At 34.4% G+C, this 25584-nt stretch overlaps 1 protein-coding gene across 1 annotated transcript in view; it reads left to right on the plus strand.

Moving 5' to 3' along the window:
• Nucleotides 1-25584, plus strand: part of LOC113185093 (phospholipid-transporting ATPase ABCA3-like) — a 126182-nt gene that overhangs the window by 83984 nt on the left and 16614 nt on the right. The window contains exons 17-22 of the mRNA XM_077802694.1: nucleotides 4217-4376; nucleotides 5348-5645; nucleotides 18988-19234; nucleotides 19365-19573; nucleotides 20244-20456; nucleotides 23913-24086. Coding sequence (XP_077658820.1) covers nucleotides 4217-4376; nucleotides 5348-5645; nucleotides 18988-19234; nucleotides 19365-19573; nucleotides 20244-20456; nucleotides 23913-24086 — 1301 coding nt within the window. The remainder of the gene's footprint in view (nucleotides 1-4216; nucleotides 4377-5347; nucleotides 5646-18987; nucleotides 19235-19364; nucleotides 19574-20243; nucleotides 20457-23912; nucleotides 24087-25584) is intronic.

Genomic DNA, 25584 nt, shown 5'->3' on the forward strand with positions numbered 1-25584 from the left:
AGAAATATGGGATAGCATAAAAAGACCAAATTTAAGACTTATTGGAATAGAGGAAGGCATAGAGGTCCAAACCAAAGGAATGAATAATCTATTCAAGAATATAATAACAGAAAACTTTCTAAAATGAACAATGAATTGGAAATCCAAATTCAAGAAGCCTACAGGATGGTGAATGTACAAAATTACAATAGATTCACACCAAAACACATTATAATGAAAATGCCCAACATACAGAATAAGGAGAGAATTTTAAAAGCACAAGAGAAAGGAATCAGATTACATATAGGGGAAAACCAATTAGGATAATGGCAGATTTTTCACCACAGACCTTGAAAGCTAGAAGATCCTAGAATAATATATATCAAGCTCTGAAAGATAATATGTGTCAACCAAGAATCTTGTATCCAGCAAAACTAAGCTTTAGATTTGAAGATGAAATAAAAACCTTCCATGATAAATAAAAGTTAAAAGAATTTATAGCTAGAAAACCGGCACTACAAAACATTCTTGGAAAAATATTTCATGAAGAGAAAATGGAAAAACAACAATAAAAACCAGCAGAGGGAGGTAGTACACTAAAGGAAATCTAATCAAAGAGGAAAACCAAGTCAAGTTAAATAAGAAAAATAAACAAATATAGCTGAAAATACAAACCATGTCTCAATAGTAACCTTCAATGTTAATTGCTTAAAGTCACCGATAAAAGACATAGGCTAGAAGATTAGATTAAAAGAAAGACCCAACAATATGCTGCCTCCAGGAAATTCATCTTATAGGAAAAGACATACACAGACTGAAGGTGAAAGGTTGGGAAAAATCATACCACTCACATGGACTGAGGAAGCAAGCAGGGGTTTCCATACTTATATCAAATAAAGTAGATTTCAAGACAAAGTTAATCAAAAGGGATAAATATGGACATTACTTACTACTCAAGGGAGCCATACACCAATAAGACATAACAATAATCAATATATATGCCCCAAACAATGGCGCAGCTATGTTCATCAAACAAACTCTTCTCAAGTTCAAGAGTCAAATTGACCACAGCACAATAATCTTGGGTGATTTTTAACACACCTCTCTCACCACTGGATAGATCTTCCAAACAAAATTTGAATAAAGAAACTATAGAACTCAATAACACAATAACTTAGACTTAACTGACATATATAGAATATTTCTACCTGCATCAAGTGGATACACTTTTTTCTCAGCAGCACATGGATCCTTCTCTAAAATAGACCATATACTACGCCATAAAGCAAATCTTAGCAAATACAAAAAAATAGAGATACTACCATGCATTTTGTCAGATTATAATGGAATAAAATTGGAAATTGGTGACAAAATAAAAAATAAAATTTCTGCAGCACATGAAGACTAAACAATATGCTACTGAATCTACAGTGGGTTACAGAAGACATCAAGGAGGAGATTTAAAAATTTTTAGATGTAAATGAGATTACAGACACAACATATCTAAATTGCTGGGACACTATGAAGGCAGTACTAAGAAGAAAATTCATTGCATGGAGTTCATTCCTTAAAGGAAGAAAAAAATCATCAAATAAATGACCTCACACTACATCTAAAAGCCCTAGAAAAAGAACAAGTCAGCAGCAAAAGCAGAAGAAGGCAAGAAATAATTAAAATTAGAGATGAAATCAATGAAATTAAAACAAAAGAAACAATTGGAAAAATTGACAAAACAAAAATTTGGTTTTTTGAAAAAATAAATAAAATTGACAAATCCTTAGCCTACACTAATGAAGAGGAAAGAGAACTCAAATTACCAGCACACATGATGAAAAATGGAATATCACAAAGACACTACAGAAATACAGAGGATAATTAGAAATTGTTTTGAAATCTTATACTCCAATAAAATAGAAGACATTGAAGGCATCAACAAATTTCTTAAGTCATACGATTTGCCCAGGTTGAGTCAGAAAGATATACACAATTTAAACAGATCAATATCAAGTGAGGAAATAGAAGAGGCCATCATAAGCTTACCAACCAAAAAATCCCACGACCAGATGGATTCACAGCTGAGTTCTACAAGACCTTTAAAGAAGAACTAATACCAATAGTCCTCAATTTATTTCAGGAAATAGAAAAGGAGGCATTAATTCCAAACTCATTCTATGAGGCCAATATCACCCTGATCCCAAAACCAGGCAAAGACACATGAAAGAAAGAAAACTGTAGACCAGTATCTCTAATGAACATAGATGCAAAAATTCTCAATGAAAGAGGTGAAAGATCTATGCAATGAAAACTACAGAACCCTAAAGAGAGAAATCAAAGAAGACTTTAGAAGATGGAAAGATCTACCTTTCTCTTGGATAGGCAGAATTAATATTATCAAAATGATCATACTACCAAAAACACTATACAGATTTAATGCAATTCCGATCAAAATCCCAATGTCATTCCTCACAGAAATAGAAAAATCAATAATGAAATTCATCTGGAAAAATTAGAAACCCAGAATAGCTAAAGCAATCCTTAGCAGGAAGAGTGAAGCAGATAGCATTGCTGTACCAGACCTTAAACTATACTACAGAGCAATAGTAACAAAAACAGCATGGTATTGGCACCAAAACTGACTGATAGACCAATGGTACAGAATAGAGGACACAGAGACTAAACCACAAAATTACAATTTTCTTACATTAGACAAAGATGCCAAAAACATGCACTGGAGAAAAGATAGCCTCTTCAACAAATGGTGCTGGGAAAACTGGAAATCCATATGCAACAAAATGAAATTAAAACTCTATCTCTCACCATGCACAAAACTTAACTCAAAATGGATAAAGGACCTAGAAGTTAGACCAGAGACTCTGCATCTACTAGAAGAAAAAGTAGGCCCTAATTTTCATCATGTAGGATTAGGCCCCAACTTCCTTAATAAGACTCCAATAGTATAAGAATTAAAACCAAGAATCAATAAATGGGATGTAATCAAACTAAAAATTTTCTTCTCAGCAAAGGAAACAATCTATGAGAACAGAGAGCCTACATCCTGGGAGCAAATGTTTACCCCTCACACATCAGATAGAGCACTAATCCCTAGGATATATAAAGAATCCAAAAAGCTAAACCAAAACAATAAATAACCCAATCAACAAATGGGCCAAAGACCTTAACAGACACTTCTCAGAAGAGGATATACAATCAATCAAAAAATATATGAAAAAATGCTCATTATCTTTAGCAATCAGAGAAATGCAAATCAAAACTACTCTAAGATATCATCTCATTCAGTAAGAATGGCAGCTATCATTAAAACAAACAACAATAAGTGTTGGTGAGGATGTGGGGCAAAAGTTACACTCACACATTGCTGGTGGTACTGCAAATTGGAACAGCAAATATGAAAAGCAGTATAGAGATTTCTTGGAAATCTGGGAATGGAACCCCATTTGACCCAGCTATCCCTCTCTTCAGACTATACCCAAAGGACTTAAAAACAGCACACTACAGGGACACAGCCACTTCAATATTTATAGCAGCACAATTCACAATAGCTAAACTATGGAGCCAACCTAGATGCCCTTCAGTGGAAGAATGGATAAAAAAAAGTGGCATATATATCCAATGGAATTTTACTCAGAATTAAAAGATAATAAAATCATGGCATTTGTAGGTAAATGGATGGCGTTGGAGAAGATAATGCTAAGTGAAGTTAGTCAATCCCCCCAAAAATCAAATGCTGAATGTTTTCTCTGATATAAGGAGGCTGACTTACAGTAAGGTAGGGAGGGGGAGCATGGAAGGAATAGATGAATTCTAGATAGGGCAGAGGGGTGGGAGGTAAAGGGAAGGGGCAGGGGATTAACAAGGACGGTGGAATGTGATGGACATCATTATCCAAAGTACATGTATGAAGACTCGAATTGGGTGTCGACATACTTTATATATAAATGGATATGAAAAATTTTGGTATATATGTGTAATAAGAATTGTAGTGAAAAAATGAAATACATGTATAAAGGCATGAATTGGTGTGAATACAAAGATATGAAAAAATGTACTCTATATGTGTAATAAGAACTGTAGTGCATCCCACTGTCATGTATTAAAATAAATAAAATCAATAAAACAAAACAAGAAAAGAGGGAAAAAAGGCATTGGGAGAGATTCCAGATTCAAACCACAATAAGATGAAAATGAATATCTTTGATTTTTTTTTTCTTTTATGTAGGGTTGGTCACAAGGAAGTTTCAGAAAGTCATATCCAAGCTAAACAGTCTTTCCCCCAGAAAAGCAAAATCTCCATCATGAGCCAGAATAAGAATATATCAAGTAATGTTGAGAGAGCACATTCTTCCACCCTGAATGAAATTATTATGTTTAATACTGGGGTAAGAACTTTACTAAGAAAACTAGTGTGTATTTGTTTGGGACATAAGAGATATATTTTGTTTTAATATTTGTACCAAAAGTATGGAGTTTTCAGCCATACAAGAACCAACCAGAGCTGTCTGCATGATAACCTAATTAGCAAGGGTAGTGGAATGCTGAAGTAATAGGTTCTAGAAAAATATATATTATATGTTTACTTTTACTATCATTATTACTTAATTCTTTTGGGGTTCTTTTTAGAATTTTTTCCAAATAGGTAATTCAAAAATTCATTAGTTCATTGAAGCTAGAGTAAGAGTTTAATAGTGAGCATTATTTTTTAATAGTTAACCCTATACAACTATTTCAAGTTTTGCAGAGGGCATTGTTACAAGGTAGGAAACCATTCCTCAATCAGTACAATCCTCAGTATGGGTCTTTTGAGTTGCCAAAGATTTCTTTCATTGCCTTTCTAATTTGTCTTTTCCTTCTATGAAACATGCTCATTTTCATGGTATCAGAAATCTGAGAAAAATCATCCTGTTGAGATCTTAAGTGTTACAGTAAGACATTTAACCTTAAGAATTTTCTTGACTATCTTGTAGCAGAAGTCAGCAAACTCAATGTAAAGAAATAAAAATGTTGAAGGCCTTATGGGCATTGTAGTCAGAGTAATTATAGCAACTATGGTAATACAGGAATAAATGGGCATAGCTTGTGTTCCAATAAAATGTTTACAAAAACAGCCCATAATTCGTTGTCCTCAGCCTTATACAAACAAAAGATTGATCATATTATTGTGTACTATAATATTATGCTTAGGTTCTTTTTCAAATGTTTATACAAACTTTATATGTTTCTACTGTCATGGTATTTATGATATAAAACTGTTTTGTCATAAATTTTCTAAGCATCAATCTTAGTGAACTTCAATATTAATGATCTGGTTAGGTCTATGACTACTGTAATATTATGTATATATTTTCTTTAGATATCCCTCTACTGTCAGCAGTTCCATTCCATGTTCATGAAAAAGTTGATATTCAGTTGGCGCAACTGGAAGATAACGTTGATACAGATTCTGGGACTTGTAGTTTCCACATTTGTTTTCTTTCAGTCCAATTACCTTGTACATCATGATGAAATGGCCAGGCAAATGGATTTGGATCAATATGGTCAAACCATTGTGCCTTTTTATATTTCTGGAAGTTCTAATTTGACTACAAGTCTGTTAGAACATCTTGAGAGTATGCTAAAATCTAAAAATCACAAACTTAAGGAAGTATCAGGTAAGGCCTGTTAAGAAAAATAAATTCTCTTAGATGATCTGCTGTATCACTTCCAAAGAAGAATCTTAACTATAATATTTGACTACTTCCTCCATTCTTTTCTTGCTAGTCACTAATATCATAAAAGCAATTTAACTCTACAAATGCCCTCTTGAAGGCTATTGGTCTTGAAAAAATTGTTAGTGAATGCACTTTGGCTGTGGGCTGTCTACAGGCATTTGTTGTTCATTTCTAATAAAAAGTAAAAGATGTCAAAGTACATATATACATATGTATACATATGTGTACTTTGCCATATGTGTATGTATATGAGAGAAAGAGACTGTTAGTAGTAGACTTGACTTTAACTTGATCTACCTTGCATCTACAAACTCACCCCTTACCATGTCATGTTATCCCTCTGAACATAAAGACTCCTTTCTTTCAAATGTAAGTGTTTCCTCCTAAATATTATATTTTTCTTTAAGTGCTATTTGATGGACAGTGCTCCTTTAGGTTAACAAACAGCCTGCAGGTTAGTCAGCCTATTTTGTGGTTTTTTTCTCTCTCCTTCAGTTTTTTCCCTTTGTAAGCTATAGTGATATTTGTACAGATATTATTATTGAAACATTGGGAGTAACAATTTGATAAACTTGACTTTGAGCAAATACAATAACATTTAAGAATATTAAAATATTTTGAGTCTAATAATTATTCAATCAAGCTCTCAATTTTCCTTTTTTCACAAGTGGGAAATTTCAGTTCCAAATCAATGAAAATATTTGAGTAGTGTGAATATCATTATCAAATGTTCATCATCTCTAGCAAAAATAAAAGAGATTTATATCTAAATATTTCATTTTTTGGATGAATGTAAATGCTATAATATTTTAAAGTTTATGTCTGTACACTTATTCTATTATAATGAAATACGTTTTATTCTTACTTATTTATCATTTATGCTGTTACCCTGATGATTAGTTGATATTAGTTGTAGAAAAATGTAGATAGTCATGTCATCTGCTAATAAGAGCAGTTGTATTTCTCCCTTTATAATCTATATGCCTTTTATTTTTCTGTTCATGTTTTATTGTACTAAATAGAACTTCCTTCACTATGTTGAATTGTTGGTGAGAGTGGAAATTTTTCCTTGTTCCTAATCTTAGACAGTATGCTGTCTTTCTGCAATAAGTATTTAGAGAGTTAAATTTATTCCTGTTTTTCAGAGTTTTAATCATGAATATATATTTTGTTTTCTCAAAAGTTTTTCTGAATAGATTTATATAATTAAATTTTTTATTATTTAAATATTAATTTTTTATTGGTTGTTCACAACATTACAAAGCTCTTGACATATCATATTTCATACATTAGATTGAAGTGGGTTATGAACTCCCAATTTTTACCCCAAATGCAGATTGCAAATTATTTTTATTTTTTAGCCTATCAATATGATGGGTGACATTTATTTTCAAACATTGAACAAGCTTTATATTTCAGGAATGGACCTCATTTGTCATGGTTCATAAATATTTCTAACTTATGAACCTAATCTGCCTTCAGAATGGAAGAAAGTCTTTGACACCTGTACCTCAACTAGGGTGTTAATTTCCAGGATATATAAAAACTCAAAAAGCTTAACACAAATAAATAACCCAATATAAACAGTCAACAAATATATGAAAAAATGTTCAACTACTCTATCACTTATCAAGAATATAAGTAACGATAAATGTTGGTGAGGATGTGTAGGAAAAGGATACACTCATACATTGTTGGTGGAACTGCAAATTAGTAAAACCATTTTGGAGAGCAATATGGAGATTCCTCAGAAAACTTGGAACTACCATTTGATCCAGTTGTCCCACTCCTCAGTATATATCCAAAGGATTTAAAATCAGCATACTACAGTGATGCAGCAAAATCAATGTTCATAGCTGCATAATTCACAATACTAAGCTATGAAATCAACCTTGGTGTTCTTCAATGGATGAATGGATAAAGAATTGTGGTATATATACACAATGGAATATTACTCAGCCATAAGAAGAATGACTTTATGACATTTGCCAGTAAATGGATGGAGATTATAATGCTAAGTGTATTAAGCCAATCTCCAAAAACCAAAGGGCAAATGTTTTCTCTGATATATGGAAGCTAACCCACAATAAGAGATGGGATAAGAATAGAAATTCAGATGATTAGACAAAGGGAAATTAAGGGAAGAGAGGAGGATAAGAATAGTGAAGACAGTGGAATGAATCTGATATGACTTTCCTATGTACATTTATGAATACAGCACAATAAATCCCACCATAATGTATATCCAAAGACTGGGTCCCTAATTAGAATAAGATACATTCTATGCATGTATAATTTTATCAAAATGGACTCTACTTTCACATATAACTAAAAAAGAATCAATAAAATAAGTGTTCTCCTATTTCCTGGAATATATTGCATATAATTTTAGTGTCTATTTTCTTGAGAGAGAGAGAGAGAGAGAAATGAAGGGAGAGATTTAGAAAATGAGATTTATTAGGGGAACTGTCTCACCTGATTATGAAACCAAAATGTTCCATGGTAGGCCACCTGTAAGCTGGAGATTCAGAAAAGCAAATAATTCAGTCTGTCTCAATATTTGAAAATCAGGAGGTTTCCTTATGTAAGTTCCAGTCTTACAGTTAATGTAAAATTAACCATTACATTCTGTAGTCATTCATAGTATTCTTTTATTATCCCTATTATTTTCCTTATCTCTTCTTCATTTGTGTTCAATACGCTATCAGCATATTAATTTTCAACTTCAAATAATATGGTTTTCAATGCTAACATCAACAGTTGATTATTTCTCGCACTTCAGTTATCTGGTAAATTCTCTATCTCAATACCTGCTTTAGCTGTGAACTTTTCAATTGTCTGTCCTTTTTGTTAGTTCTGTTTGTTGGTATACCTGGTAATGTTTTTATTTAATACCAGGCATTTTGGGTGAAAATTAAAAATATTCTACATGAGATTATGTTCTCCAGAAGAGGTTTAATTTAACATCTGGCAGGCAGTAAAACTAAGGGAAGTTCTCCAATGAGAGACTGAAGTGATTGAAGTTTTATAAGAATTACTCTTTCTCACTTCTCAGAAGAAGATACATAGTCAATTAACAAATACATGAAAAAATGTTCAAAAACTCTAGTAATTAGAGAAATGCAAATCAAACTACTCATATTTCATCTCACTCTAGTCAGAATGTCAGTTATCAAGAATATAGGCAACAATAAGTGTTGGCAAGGATGTGGGGGGAAAGGCACATTCATACATTGCTGGTAGAACTGCAAAGTGGTACAATCACTATGAAAAGCAGTATGGAGATTCCTCAGAAAACTTGGAATGGAATCACCGTTTGACCCAGCTATCCCACTCCTCCTTCTATACCCAAAGGACTTAAAATCAACATACTACAGTATGCAGCCACATCAGTGTTTGTAGCAGCTCAATGAACAATAGCTGAACTATGGAACCAACCTAGGTGTCCTTTGATAAGTGAATGGATAAGAAAATGCCGGTATACATATTCAATGGAATATTACTCTGCTTTAAAGAAGAATGAAATTTTGGCATTGGAGAATATCATGCTAAGTGAAAAAGCCAATCCCAAAAAACCAAAGGCCAAATATTTTCTCTAATATGTGGATGCTAATTCACAATAAGGCAGAGGGGACGCTAGAGAAGAATAGAGTTACCTTATATTAAGTAGAGGGAAGTGAATGGAGGGGAGGAAAGTGGATGTGGGGATAAGAAGGATAGTAGAATGAAACAGACATTATTACTTTATATATATATATATATATATATATATATATATATATATATATATATGACTGCATGACCAATATGATTCTACAACATGTACACTCAGAAAAAATGAGAAATTATATCCTATCTATGTATGATATATCAAGTGCATAAATGCATTATACTGTCATGTATAACTAATTAAAACAAATTTAAAAATTAAAGTAATAGAAACAGTTTATTAGTAAAAATTAAAGTCATGCTCTGAGGTACATGGATGGAGCAGGCTGCCTCCAGAAGAGGAAAATGGCCAGAATGACTACATTTAAAAAGATAGTGACTGAGGATTTTCTAAAACTGTTGAAAAAAAACAGGTTCAATAAATGCTAAGATTCCTTGGGAGGATAAATAAAAGAAAATGACACCTAAGTACATTGTAATATAACTGCTAAATATCAAATCCACAAGAAAGGAGAGCTTTAAAGAAGTTAAATAAACCCATATATCTGCAGGAGAGCAATAATAGGACTGATGATGGACTCATGATGGAAAAAATGGAAGTTATAAAACAGTAAAATGATATTTTCAAAGTGATAGGGAAAACCTGCCAAGCTAGAATTCTATATCTGATAATGATAACCTAAAAAACAAATGTGAAATAAGAACATTTCACACACACACACCCTACACACAGGCACATGCATGCCAAGAAACCAGCAGACAATGCTAAAGGATATTCTTAATGCAGAGGAAAAAATTATCTAAGACAAATTTATAAACAAGGGAACAATTTACAAACAATGGAAAGTATAAATGTGTCAGAAAATACAAATCAATACTGACAGAATGAAATAATAAAAATACCTTGAGGGATTTAAAGCACATCTAGAAGTCAATCATATGATGATAGCACAGAAAGCAGAAAGAGGGAAAATGGAGCTCAAAGATTCTAAGGTCTTTTCCCTGTCTAGGAAAAAGTAAAAGTGGTGATTTGAATTAGACTTTAAAAGGTCAAATAAGGTTCATCATCACTAATCATTAAGGAAATGTATATCAAAATTATTGTGAGTGTCCACTTTATTCTCATGGGATTGACTATTACTAAAAAAAATAAATAACAAGTGTTGGCAAGTATGTGGAGAAATTAGAAACTTGCACGTTACTGGTGAGAATATAAAATGGAAAGCAGTATGGAGATTCCTTGGAAAACAGTATGGAAACTATGGAAAACAGTGTGGAAATTCCTCAAAATGTTAAATGTATAATTACAACATGATCTAGCAATTCCACTTCTGGGTATATACTCTAAATAATGGAGAATGGAGACTTGAAGACTTATAGGGACATTATTCCCAATAACAAAAGGGTAGAAGTAACCCAAATGTCCATTAGCACAGTATTTACAATAACCAGAAGCAACCCACATGTCCATCAACAGATGAATAGATAAACAAAATATTATCCAGACATACAAGGAAGGACTTGTCAGCTTAGTAAGGGAGGAAATTCTGACACATGCTACAGCATGAATGAAACTTGCAGATATTGTGTTAAGTGAAATAAACTAGCCACAAGAGGATAAATATGGTATGATTCCACTTATGTGAGACACCTAGAGTCATCATGGAGACAGAATGTAGAATGCTGGTTTGGGGCAGTAAGATGAAATGTTCTAGAGATAGATGATGATGATGACTGCACAATAATATGTAGGTACTAAACATCATTGAACTGCACACCTAAATATTTCAAATGTTACTTTTTTCATATTTCTTTTTATAGATGGACACAATACCTTTATTTTGTTTATTTTTTTATGTGGTGCTGAAGATCAAACCCAGTGCCTCACACATGTGAAGCAAGTGTTCTACCACTGAGCCACAACTCCAGCCCCTCAAATGTTACATTGTATGCTTTGTGCATTTTACATAAAAAATGAAAAAAAGTCAATAACACAATTTGTTAATTTCTAGTTGAAACCACTAGAAGAATAAAGAGGACATAACCAGAAAGCTATTTGAGGGATAAAAAATTTTAAAATTTGTTTTTAACCATCTATGTATAATGCAATAAAAATAAAAATATATTCAGGTGAAAATATATTGAAAATGTTCTCTAAAGTAAAGGATTTCATCTCACTCCAGTCAGAATGGCAGCTATTAAGAATACAAGCAACAATAAGTATTGGCAAGGCTGCAGGGGAAAAGGTACTCTCAGGCATTGCTAGTGGGACTACAAATTGGTGCAGACAATCTGGAAAGCAGTATGGGGATTCCTCAGAAAACATGGAATGGAACAACCATTTGATCCAGATATCCCACTCCTTGGATTGTACCCAATGGACTTAAAATCAGCATATTGCAGTGACATGGCCACATCAATTTTTGTAACAGCACAATTCACAATAGCTAAATTGTGGAAGCAGCCTAGATGTCCTTCAATAAATGAATGGATAAAGAAACTGTGGTATATATACATAATGGAACATTACTCAGCATTAAAAGAGAATAAATTATGGCATTTGCAGGTAAATGGGTGGAGTTGGAGAATATCATACTAAACAAAGTAAGTCAATCCCAAAAAAACAGGGGCCAAACGTTTTCTCTGATAAGTGGATGCTAATCCATAATGGGGAGGGGTATGGGGTAAGTGGAGGAATTTTGGATGAGGCAAAGGGGAGGGGAGGAGGGGATATGGGGGTAGGAAAGATGGTGGAATGAGACGGATATCATTACCCCAGGTACATGTATGATTGCACAAATGGTGTGACTCTATTTCATGTACAACCAGAGAAGTGAAAAATTCTTCTCTATTTGTGTACAATGAATCAAAGAGCTTTCTACTGTCTTGTATAACTGATTGGAACTAATAAAAATAAAATAAAATAAGAATTAGTCTGTTTCTTTCTTACTGTTAGAGTATAAGCCTTTTAAGCCCCATCAAGAGCCTGAAGATTTATCAAGGTACTTTCATCATTTATAAAACTATAAGGTTCTCAAAGGGAAAAAAATGTTGAACTCACCACAGTGTATTTTCATTCTTCTCGGGGTCTTGATTATTCTTTTAGATCTCTAATGCCCTCAAAAAATGATTTTAAAAATTGTTTTATTCAGTTTTCCTGTTTTTTCAGAGGAAGGATTTGTCAGCTGAAAAGTAAAGTTATAAAATGAAGTATTTAGGGGTCGGGTCCAGCAACCTGCCCAGTGAGAGATCAGCTGCGCGCGCCTGCAGGGAACGTGGACAGGACCCACAAGTAGGACAGGGCCGGCGGCTTGCTGAAGGGCAGGCCCGTCCCCTCCCCCAGTGCCTGCAAGCTAAGCGAACCTTCGACCCATTGGGAGGTCAGACCCAGCAACCTGCGGAGTGACAGAGGTGCCCCTCGTGCCTGCAGGGTAGGCGGACCTTTGACCGACCAGCAGAGCAGACCAAGGGCCTGCCAGCGTAACAGACGGATCACACAAATTGGAGGAGGATCACAGCCACTACCTGCCCTGCAAGGTGATCTTTCAACCATACAAGAGCAATATAAATAAATAGAGGGAAAATTTCAAAAACACAACAGTTTCACCAAGCAGAAAGAAACGCCAGCAGTATGAAAAGACAAGGAAAGAAAGGACCACAGGCAATGCAGGTCAACTCAACTTTAGAAGAGGTAATAGGTGCAACAGATGGAATGTCAGATAGAGAGGTCAGGACATACATGCTTCAGATGATCTGGAGTCTAAAGGAAGACATGAGACAGCAAAATCAGACAATGAAAGACCACATTGACAAACAAATCCAGGAAGTAAAAGATCAATTTCACAGGGAGATAGAGGTAATAAAAAACAAACAAATAGAAATCCTAGAAATGCAGGAAACAATAAACCAACTTAAAAACTCAATTGAGAATACTACCAGCAGAGTAGATCACCTAGAAGAGAGAACATCAGACAATGAAGACAAAGTATTTCAACTGGAAAAGAACATAGACAGCTCAGCAAGTCTGCTAAGAAACCATGAGCAGAACATCCAAGAATTATGGGACAATATCAAAAGACCAAATTTAAGAGTCATTGGGATACAGGAAGGCACAGAGCTCCATACCAAAGGAATAAACAGTCTATTCAATGAAATAATACGAGAAAACTTCCCAGACTTGAAGAATGAGACAGAATCCCAAATCCTAGAAGCCTACAGGACGCCGAATGTGCAAAATCATAAGAGATCCACACCTAGACACATTATAATGAAGATGTCCAACATACAGAATAAGGAGAGAATTTTAAAAGCTGCAAGAGAAAGAAAGCAGATTACATTTAGGGGTAAACCAATCAGGATAACAGCTGATCTCTCAACACAGACTCTGAAAGCTAGAAGATCCTGGAATAACATATTTCAAACACTGAAAGAAAATGGGTTCCAACCAAGAATCGTGTATCCGGCGAAATTAAGCTTCAGGATAGAAGATGAAATTAAAACCTTCCATGATAAACAAAAGTTAAAAGAATTCGCAGCTAGAAAACCATCTCTTCAAAAAATCCTTGGCAAAACATTACAGGAAGAGGAAATGGAAAATAACATTGAAAACCAACAATGGGAGGTAGGACAGTAAAGGGGGGAAAGTAGTCAAAGAGGATAACAAATCAGGTTTAGTAACATCAATAAACAAATATGGATAGAAGAACAAACCATATCTCAATAATAACCCTAAATGTTAATGGCTTAAACTCACCAATTAAGAGACACAGGCTAGTAGAATGGATCACAAAACAAGACCCAACAATATGCTGCCTACAGGAGACACATCTGATAGGAAAAGATATTCATAGACTGAAGGTGAAAGGTTGGGAAAAATCATACCACTCATATGGACTGCGGAAACAAGCAGGAGTGTCCATACTCATATCCAATAAAATAGATTTCAAGCCAAAGTTAATCAAAAGGGATAAAGAAGGACACTTCATACTGCTCAAGGGAACCATACACCAACAAGACATAACAATCATAAATATATATGCCCCAAATAATGGTGCAGCTGTGTTCATCAAGCAAACTCTTCTCAAGTTCAAGAGTCTAATAGACCACCATACAATAATCATGGGAGACTTCAACTCACCTCTCTCACCACTCGACAGATCTACCAAACAAAAGTTAAATAAGGAAACTATAGAACTCAACAACACAATCAACAACCTAGACTTAATTGACATATATAGACTATACCACCCAACATCAAGTAGTTACACTTTTTTCTCAGCAGCACATGGAACCTTCTCAAAAATAGACCATATATTATGTCACAGGGCAACTCTTAGAAAATATAAAGGGGTAGAGATAATACCATGCATCTTATCTGATCATAATGGAATGAAACTGAAAATCAATGATAAAAGAAGGAAGGAAAAATCAAGCATCACTTGGAGAATGAACAATAGGTTGCTGAATGATCAATGGGTTTTAGAAGACATCAAGGAGGAAATTGAAAACTTCCTAGAGTCAAATGAAAACACAGACACAACATATCGGAATCTATGGGACACATTGAAAGCAGTTCTAAGAGGAAAATTCATTGCTTGGAGTTCATTCCTCAAAAAAAGAAAAAAACCAACAAATAAATGATCTCATACTTCATCTCAAAATCCTAGAAAAAGAAGAGCAAAACAATAGCAAAAGAAGTAGAAGGCAAGAAATAATTAAAATCAGAGCTGAAATTAATGAAATAGAAACAAAAGAAACAATTGAAAAAATTGACAAAACTAAAAGTTGGTTCTTTGAAAAAATAAATAAAATTGACAGACCCTTAGCCATGCTAACGAAGAGAAGAAGAGAGAGAACCAAAATTACTAGCATACGGGATGAAAAAGGCAATATCACAACAGACACTTCAGAAATACAGAAGATAATTAGAAATTATTTTGAATCCTTATACTCCAATAAAATAGAAGATAGTGAAGGCATAGATAAATTCCTTAAGTCTTATGATCTGACCAGATTGAGTCAGGAGGATATAGACAACCTAAACAGACCAATAACAATAGAGGAAATAGAAGAAACCATCAAAAGATTACCAACTAAGAAAAGCCCAGGACCGAATGGGCATACAGCAGAGTTTTACAAAACCTTTAAAGAGGAACTAACACCAATACTTTTCAAGCTATTTCAGGAAATAGAAAAAGAGGGAGAACTTCCAAATTCATTCTACGAAGCCAACATCACCCTGATTCCGAAACCAGACAAAGACACTTCAAAGAAAGAAAACTACAGACCAATATCTCTAATGAACCTTGACGCAAAAATCCTCAATAAAATTCTGGCGAATCGGATTCAAATACATATCAAAAAAATTATACACCATGATCAAGTAGGATTCATCCATGGGATGAAAAATTGAAGGCATTCCCTCTAAAATCTGGAACAAGACAGGGATGCCCTCTCTCACCACTTCTGTTCAACATAGTTCTCGAAACACTGGCCAGAGCAATTAGACAGATGAAAGAAATTAAAGGCATAAAAATAGGAAAAGAAGAACTTAAATTATCACTATTTGCAGATGATATGATTCTATACCTAGCAGACCCAAAAGGGTCTACAAAGAAGCTATTAGAGCTAATAAATGAATTCAGCAAAGTGGCAGGATATAAGATCAACACGCATAAATCAAAGGCATTCCTGTATATCAGCGACAAACCCTCTGAAACGGAAATGAGGACAACTACTCCATTCACGATATCCCCCCAAAAAATAAAATACTTGGGAATCAACCTAACAAAAGAGGTGAAAGACTTATTCAATGAAAACTACAGAACCCTAAAGAGAGATATAGAAGAAGACCTTAGAAGATGGAAAAATATACCCTGCTCATGGATAGGCAGAACTAACATCATCAAAATGGCGATATTACCAAAAGTTCTCTATAAGTTAAATGCAATGCCAATCAAAATCCCAACAGCATATCTTGTAGAAGTAGATAAAAGAATCATGAAATTCATATGGAAAAATAAAAGACCCAGAATAGCAAAAACAATACTAAGCAGGAAGTGTGAATCAGGCGGTATAGCGATACCAGACTTCAAACTATACTATAGAGCAATATTAACAAAAACAGCATGGTACTGGTACCAAAACAGGCGGGTGGACCAATGGTACAGAATAGAGGACACAGTAACCAATCCACAAAACTACAACTATCTTATATTTGATAAAGGGGCTAAAAGCATGCAATGGAGGAAGGATAGCATCTTCTACAAATGGTGCTGGGAAAACTGGAAATCCATCTGCATCAAAATGAATCTGAATCCCTATCTCTCGCCATGCACAAAAGTTAACTCAAAATGGATCAAGGAGCTTGATATTAAATCAGAGACATGGCATCTGATAGAAGAAAAAGTTGGCTATGATCTACATACTGTGGGATCAGGCTCCAAATTCCTCAATAGGACACCCATAGCGCAAGAGTTAACAACTAGAATCAACAAATGGGACTTACTCAAACTAAAAAGTTTTTTCTCAGCAAAAGAAACAATAAGAGAGATAAACAGGGAGCCTACATCCTAGGAACAAATCTTTACTCCACACACTTCAGATAGAGCCCTAATAACCAGAATATATAAAGAACTCAAAAAATTAGACAATAAGATAACAAATAACCCAATCAATAAATGGGCAAAGGACCTGAACAGACACTTCTCAGAGGAGGACATACAATCAATCAATAAGTACATGAAAAAATGCTCACCATCGCTAGCAGTCAGAGAAATGCAAATCAAAACCACCCTAAGATACCATCTCACTCCAGTAAGATTGGCAGCCATTAGGAAGTCAAACAACAATAAGTGCTGGAGAGGATGCAGGGAAAAGGGCACTCTTGTTCATTGCTGGTGGGACTGCAAATTGGTGCAGCCAATTTGGAAAGCAGTATGGAGATTTCTTGGAAAGCTGGGAATGGAACCACCATTTGACCCAGCTATTCCCCTTCTCGGTCTATTCCCCAAAGACCTAATAAGAGCATGCCACAGGGACACTGCTACATCGATGTTCATAGCAGCACAATTCACGATAGCAAGATTGTGGAATCAGCCTAGATGCCCTTCAATAGATGAATGGATAAAAAAAATGTGGCATTTATACACAATGGAGTATTACTCTGCATTAAAAAATGACAAAATCATAGAATTTGGAGGGAAATGGATGGCATTAGAGCAGATTATGCTAAGTGAAGCTAGTCAATCTTTAAAAAACAAATACCAAATGACTCCTTTGATATAAGGGGAGGAAATAAGGACAGGGTAGGGACGAAGAGCTTGAGACGAAGATTTACATTAACAGGGTTGAGAGGTGGGAGGGAAAGGAAGTGAGAAGGGAAATCGCATGGTAATGGAAGGCGATCCTCAGGGTTATACAAAATGACATATAAGAGGAAAGGAGGGGTAAGACAAGATAATACAAATGGAAGAAATGATTTACAGTAGAAGGGGTAGAGAGAGAAAAGGGGAGGGGAGGGGAGGGGAGGGGAGGGGAGGGGGGATAGTAGAGAATAGGACAGACAGCAGAATACATCAGACACTAGAAAGTCAATATGTCAATCAATGGAAGGGTAACTGATGTGATACAGCAATCTGTATACGGGGTAAAATTGGGAGTTCATAACCCACTTGAATCAAACTGTGAAATATGATGTATTAAGAACTATGTAATGTTTTGAATGACCAACAATAAAAAAAAAAATAAAAATTAAAAAAAAGTGCTTTCTCCCAAGACCTGATAGCATTAAAACTTTTCCTAATCTCCAGAAGTCAGCTGAATTATGACCCTCTCACCAAAAGTATTATTTGCAATTAATGTCAAATTAGAATTAATGTGGAATAATTCTTTTAGTCACTTTAAAAAGGATAATGTAGACAAATCAGAACACTAGATGTGAGGACAAATCAATTTCTTATAAGGGTTATGAAATGCAAAGTATCCCTGGCCATGAGGGTGAGCACATGGGTGCTGGCCCCAGCACCCTGAATCCAATGAGTGAGAGTGGATGATTGCACTCTTGTGCCTTTTGGGGATCATATGGAAAGAACAAGTTTTTTTCCTTCAGTGGATTCAAACGATGCCCTTGTAGCCTGCTTTGCATTTTTTTTTCTCTTTCAAGCCTTTTTCTGATGGGAGAGTAGAAAGCAAGGGCAGGCACCTGATCAGGATGTAAACTGCCTTGGTGAGAAAGAAGAAAGGTGTCCTCTAGCCCACACCACACAGAGCCTATGACCTAGGCTCTGATCTCAGTCTCCAGGAATCCACATAAAAAAATAAAATAAATAAAATAAAATAAAATGAAGTATTTAAAATCAGTTTAAGACAGAAAAATTAATTGAGAGTCTATACCATGTTGCATGTGTTTTCTCAGTGAAGTAGTAGTTTAGGTTATAGGCTATGAAGTAATAGCTTGAAATTTAATGATGGAATAAAATGTTTAAAGATAACAGCAAATGTTTGCAATAATTATTATGAGAAAATTTTAAGTTATGAGAAAATTATTTGTTGTTCTTCTTGACATATTTTAAGTGTTGTGAGTGCACTAACCAATGTTGTTTCCTCATCCTAGGTAATCTTCTGGATTATTTGATGGAAAATAAAGAGTGTAACAGTTTATGCATTATTGCATTTTCCGTGGAAGTGAAGACAGATGAAACAGTATTTACTGTTTTTTTCAACAATGAAGCATACCATTCACCATCCCTGTCCCTGGCAGTGTTAGACAACATTCTTTTCATGTCACTCTCTGGTGCTAATGCTTCCTTAACAGTCTTCAATAAACCTCAGCCACGCCTTGACAATAAAGTCATTGAAGGGTATGTTTTTATTTTCATTGGAATTGACTCTTAAACTTTAAAATACATTTACATGATAAAAATAGTTGTTGATAGAAATCTGTATTTCCTGCTTTGTTGATTTTCTGCTACACTTTTATTCCTTCTGTAGGACTATAAATGGACAAGAGGTGTTTTTGGATATGCAGCTGGGCATAGCTCTTTTAATCAGTAGCTTTTCCCTCCTGACAGTGACTGAAAGAATCAGTAAGGCCAAGCACATCCAGTTTGTGAGTGGGGTCTCTGTCATTGTGTACTGGTTTTCTGCTCTGGTGTATGATTTCATCATCTTCTTATTTTCCTGTTTTTTATTATTGGTGAGTAGGGTTTATTTTCCTTCCATACCACACGGAACATTCCTATCCTAATGGTTTCATAAATCTAGATCTTCCAATAAACTATCTGTGTTCAATATCTTATAAAACATTGCAAAATTTCATGGTAGATGTCATTAGAAAGAAAATAACTCGTGTATCCTTCATTAGCAGAAAATAATTTTTCTTTTCAGTAGCACAAAGACCAAAAAACCAAAGGCTGAATGTACTTGCTGATTTGTGGATGCTAACCCAAAACAAGGGAGATTGGGGAAGGCAATAATAGAAATTCATTGGATTAGACAAAGGGAAATAAAAGGAAGGGAGAGTGAAGGGAAGTGGGGAAAGACAGTAGAATTAATTGGATATCACTTTCCTAGCCTTGTATTTGAATATATGACCAGAGTAACTCTGCATCATGTACAACTACAGGAGTGGGATCCCAAATAGAATAAGCTATATATTCTATGTACATATAATATGTATGTGTAATTTGCCAAAATAAATTCTACTGTCATATATAACTAAAAAGAAGAAAAAAAGGAAGATTGACTAAATAAGTACTACCATGCTAAATAAAGGCAAGCTTTGCTCTTTCCTTCTTTGAATATTTTGACCTGATTTCCTTTTTTACTTGCTCTTTACCTTTGCCTTTGTCCCCTCTGTATTTCAGGGAGTGTTCAAATACTGCAAAGTTGATATTTATGTCATGGATTACCACTTACTGGAAACAATGCTCATACTCACACTGTATGGCTGGTCTGCCATTCCCCTCATGTACCTGATGAGCTTCCTGTTTTCTAGAAGTTCTTCTGCCTATATCAAACTTATTCTGTTCAACTTTGTCTCGGGCACTTTTACTGTCTTCATAGATGGAATATTAAGAGACGGTAAGAAAGGACTTCACAAATTTTCCCCTTTCCCAGAACACAGCAGTCAATAAATGAGCAATTGATTTACAGATACATAAGAACGTTAGTAGACAATTAAGTTCTAGGTTTTTTGAAAAATCCTGCACTTAATGTAGTAAAAGTCAGTAACTTTATTAGGAGTGCCTATGATATTTCAAGCATTGTGCCTCATTTAGTATCCTCATATTGAAGTAATGGTTTTGAAACTGAGCTTCAGGTCCTTGTATATGATGCCTCCTTTCTATCCCCAACTCAGTAGCTCTAGCACATGACTTAAATAATCTGTTTGGGGAGATTTTAGGTGTATTAGTCTCTGAAACTAATTTTCAAGAAAGAAAGAAAGAGAGAAAGAGAGAAAAAGAAAGAAAGAAAGAAAGAGAGAGAGAGAGAGAAAGAGAGAAAAAGAAAGAAAGAAAGAAAGAAAGAAAGAAAGAAAGAAAGAAAGAAAGAAAGAAAGAAAGAAGGAAGGAAGGAAGGAAGGAAGGAAGGAAGGAAGTAAAGAAAGAAAGAAAGAAAGAAAGAAAGAAAATCTTTTCTTCTTATAGAGGCCAGTTTTCAGAAAGTTAGAAGAAATTATATCTCAAATATATTAGAGTATTACTATCTTTAAAAATATTATCTCTTGATATTGTGGTATTTGGAGTGAGGGATGAATTGAGAAGAATCTTGAGTTTGGGGGGAAGACCTACAATTCCATTCAGGGAATGTTCTATGGTGTGACACTTCCTCATTAATTCAATGAAAAGGCACAAGAATCTGAACAAGAGAATAATAATTTTCAGAAAGATAAAAAATTGTGTATTCACCTGACATACATATACACTTAGTTATATATAATATATAGCTATATAACTATATATAACTATATATATATATATATATATATATATATATATATATATATATATATATATGCCAGTCTTTCTTCCTTCCTTTTCTAGTTTCTGCAGGATTCTTAAATTTGTATTTCCTCACTTGCCTGCTCTGATCATGAGATTTGCATATATACTTTGGCTTAATTTCCTTATAAATATGAACTTGAACTAGGTCATACTGTCCATACCAACCTGTTTTTGCAGAGTTCCACAGGCACAGGCTTCCCATCTCATTTCCCTAACCCTTTGCTTGTTACAAAAAAAAAATCCCTGTATTAATGACAGTCTTGGAAATATGAAAAGTAAACAAACACAACCCAAAACAATTATAAATAGAGCCTTAGAAAAATGAAAAGATTTAATAACATAGAAAAATTCAGGGACAAAGTTACATTTAGATAGGAGGAATAAGTTCTAGGGTTACATTACACAGCAAGGTGACTATAGCTCATAATAATGCATATTTGTAAATACCTAAAATAGAAGATTTTAAATCTCTTACCAAAAAACAATTTTGAAGTGATGGATATGATAATCATTATGATTTGATCATTCCACAATGTATATACATGTCAAAACTTTACATTTAATATATATAATTATTATTGGTCAATTTGAAATTAAGCTAAAAATTTAAAAAATAGTCCAAAGTATCAGAATATTATACACAGTGTAAGTGAGAATTGGTGGATTAAAGATGAATACAAAAGGGACTAGAGCTAGGGCTCAGTGGTAGTGCATTTGCCTAGCATGTGTGAGGCACTGGGTTCAATTCTCAGCACCACATATAAACAAATAAAATAAAAGTCTATCAACAACTAAAACAAAAATTTTGTAAAAAGATGAATACAAAAGAAATATACTTAAAATGTCCCATGAGATAAAAAGATAAAAATATGAGAAAAATATAAAATCCATGGAAGACAGAGAAGTTCCAATAGAGTTCAGAAAGTAATAACAGAACACAAAGATGTAGTGTTAAAAAAGACATTGGCTAAGATTGTACACAGTTGTTTACAAATAAATCTCCAGTGGCAAAAGGCAACTCATTGGATACAACATCATAAGACTTCAGAACACCAAGGTTAAAGAGAAGACTTCTGAGGCAGCCAGAGAAAAAAGTTGAATAGGCATGTTTAAATATCCAATGTAACCACAAAGGAATATTTTTTAAAGTTTAACTTTAAAATATAAATGACCAATGCAAAAGAAAAAATAATTTAAAAAACTAAATCACATCTAAACTACAAAGAAGGGATAAAAATAAAGTAGAAAAATCTGAATAAATAAATAAATAATATGATAATAACAACCTACAAAATTAATAAAGTCAAATAACAGCAAAACATGCCCATTAAATAAATGGCAAGACTGCCATTCTGGACTTCCCCAACCCCCACGTTGGCAACAAGCCCCCAGCTTCATGCTACTTATGGGAGGCACAGTAAAAAAAAAAAATAAAGACATAGAAAGTAAAAGAATGGCAAGCACTATGCTACAAAAATACTCATAAAAATAAAACTCAAGTGATTTATCAATAGAAGAAATATTTAGAATTAAAAAATAATATAATTATGCTATAGCTAAAGTAAGAAATTGTATAGCCTTAACTAATCAATAAATTTTAAAAGTTGGGAAAAACACCCAGCATTGCATATTCAAAGAAAGAATGGTGAACATTAAAAAATAGGGAGTTAGCAAGGATGGTGGAATGTGATGGTCATCATTATCCAAAGTACATCTATGAAGACATGAATTGGTGTGAACATACTTTATATACAATGAGACATATGAAAAATTGTGCTGTATATGTGTAATAAGAATTATAATACATTCCGCTATCATTTATTTTTTAAAAATCAATTAAAATTTTTTTTAAAAAAACAAATATTAACCAAATAGAAAGTGAATATATATAGCTGGCCAGGGTGGTATACACCTGTAATCCCAGGGACTAAGGAGGCTGAAGTAGGCAGATCACAAGTTCCAGACCATCCTCAGCAGCTTAAAGAGACCTTGTCTCAAGACAATATAAAGGGGTCTGAGGTATGGTTTAGTGGCAGAGGGCCTCTGAATTCAATCCCCAGAACTGCCCCCCAACACACACACACACACACACACACACACACACACACACACACACTACTCTGATTTGACCATTCCACAATGTGAATATACAATAGAGAGTACTAACTAAGCCAGACTAACAAAACTGTTACACTTTTATAAAGATGCAGTTTACTAATTTAAGAAGAATTAGAAAATTTGAATTGTACTACAAGCATTCAAGTGATTAATGGTTCAAATTTATGTCCATAAAGAAAACAAAAGCCTAGATGGCCATACTTCACCAAAAAAAATCAGAATTCTGTAATTATCAGCAAAACCTCTTATCACCAAGTATAAACTATTTAAAAAAACTGATTAGGAAGTAATTACTGTTCTTCAAAGATAATCTGGTTTTTAATTTCCTGAGTTTGGTTGGATCATTACTGGGGGATTTTTTATCTTGGGGATAGTTTATTTTCTATTATGTAACCTACTTTTATCATAATTTTAGGAACATCAACTAACTTGTCTAATGGCACCAGAAAATTCATACGTAATTCATTTCTGCTCTTTCCCAATTATAACCTTGGGAAATGCATCAGTGACTATACTGTTATCTACCATATGAAGATACTGTGCACCCAAAAAAAGAATATTCACAAATTCTTAAATTGTAGTAAAGAAAGTAAGTATCTTGAGGATCTCTATAAATATCTATGAAATTAACCTTGGGTTCAGACCACAAAACATGTATAAACCTGTTGTTCATTCAAGGAGAGAGGACACATGTTTGGTACATGTGTCATTTTTCAAGCCAAGGAAAACTTCTAAAATATAGTAAAACTTCAAAAGCATATCAAGGTAATTTTAAAATAATTATCAGGTAGAGAATAAGAGCTACTAATAATCAACCATCTATTAGTATAACTTTTTTAAAATATTTATTTTTTAGTTGTAGTTGTGTAAAGGTCGGGCGAGCGTCAGAGGAAGAGAACACCAAGAGACTGTCTCATGCAACAGCAAAGGGTTTAATGGGGGTCCAGCATGCTGGGGCTCAGAGCTCACTTGAATAGAGCAGAGAGCCCCGGGAACAGCTTAAGCAAAGCTTATATACTTTCCTTGGAGAGGGCAGGGACTTCACATACAGCATAGCCAATCATTGCACGGTTTCTGGGAGGGGTTGTTTTCGTAGAGCAACCAGATGGTCAGGGGAGATTTCAACATACATTTAGTGGGCATTTCCGGGAGTTGTTTTCAACTTCTACATGAGTTTCAGGTTCTAGGAAAACAGAACTTAATTCTTTTTTTTTTTTTTAAAGAGAGAGAGAGAGAGAGAGAATTTTTTTTTAATATTTATTTTTCAGTACTTGGCGGACACAACATCTTTGTATGTGGTGCTGAGGATCGAACCCCGGGCCGCACGCTTGCCAGGCGAGCGCGCTACCGCTTGAGCCACATCCCCAGCCCCCAGAACTTAATTCTTACATTCTTAACCTTTTACAATTGGACACAATACCTTTATTTTATTTATTTATTTTTATATGGTGCTGAGGATTGAACATAGGGCCTTGCCTGTGCTAGGTGAGCACTCTACTACTGAGCCACAACCCCAGCCTAGTATCACTTTTTGAAATATCAGTTTTTAATTTAGTGCTGATATAGAGAATACAGCTCAGAGTTCATTTTTGCATGTTGTGTTTGCTAAATTATTTTAATAATTTAATGTAGATGACTTTAATTAATGCATTCAAAGCATATACATATACAAATAGTGTATTTCTTTTCCAATACATATTGTAGATGTTTCTTGTTCTTGATTTACTGCTTGTCAGACAGATACTGAAAGAATGAACAAGGCTCGTCATCAGAGAAAATGCCCATTTATTGAGGAACAGCTCTGCATATTTATAGAGCCAGGGGTGGTTTGACAGTTATGACAGTTTAACAGTTTAATGGTTTGACAGTTGGTACAGGGATGTTTTCTGATTGGTGGGTAAGGATCATGTGAGTCAGCAGGGCTAGTCTGATTGGTGGGTATGGATCATGTGAGCCAGCAGGGCTAGTCTGATTGGTGGGTAAGGATCATGTGAGCCAGCAGGGCTCACCGTTGGATGGCTCTCTTGGGGGATGAGGAAGTTAGTCTTTGGAGCCAGGGTGACTCCCAACAGATACAATAGTTAAAT

Source organism: Urocitellus parryii, chromosome 9 (assembly GCF_045843805.1).
Source record: "Urocitellus parryii isolate mUroPar1 chromosome 9, mUroPar1.hap1, whole genome shotgun sequence".
NCBI lineage: Eukaryota > Metazoa > Chordata > Mammalia > Rodentia > Sciuridae > Urocitellus > Urocitellus parryii.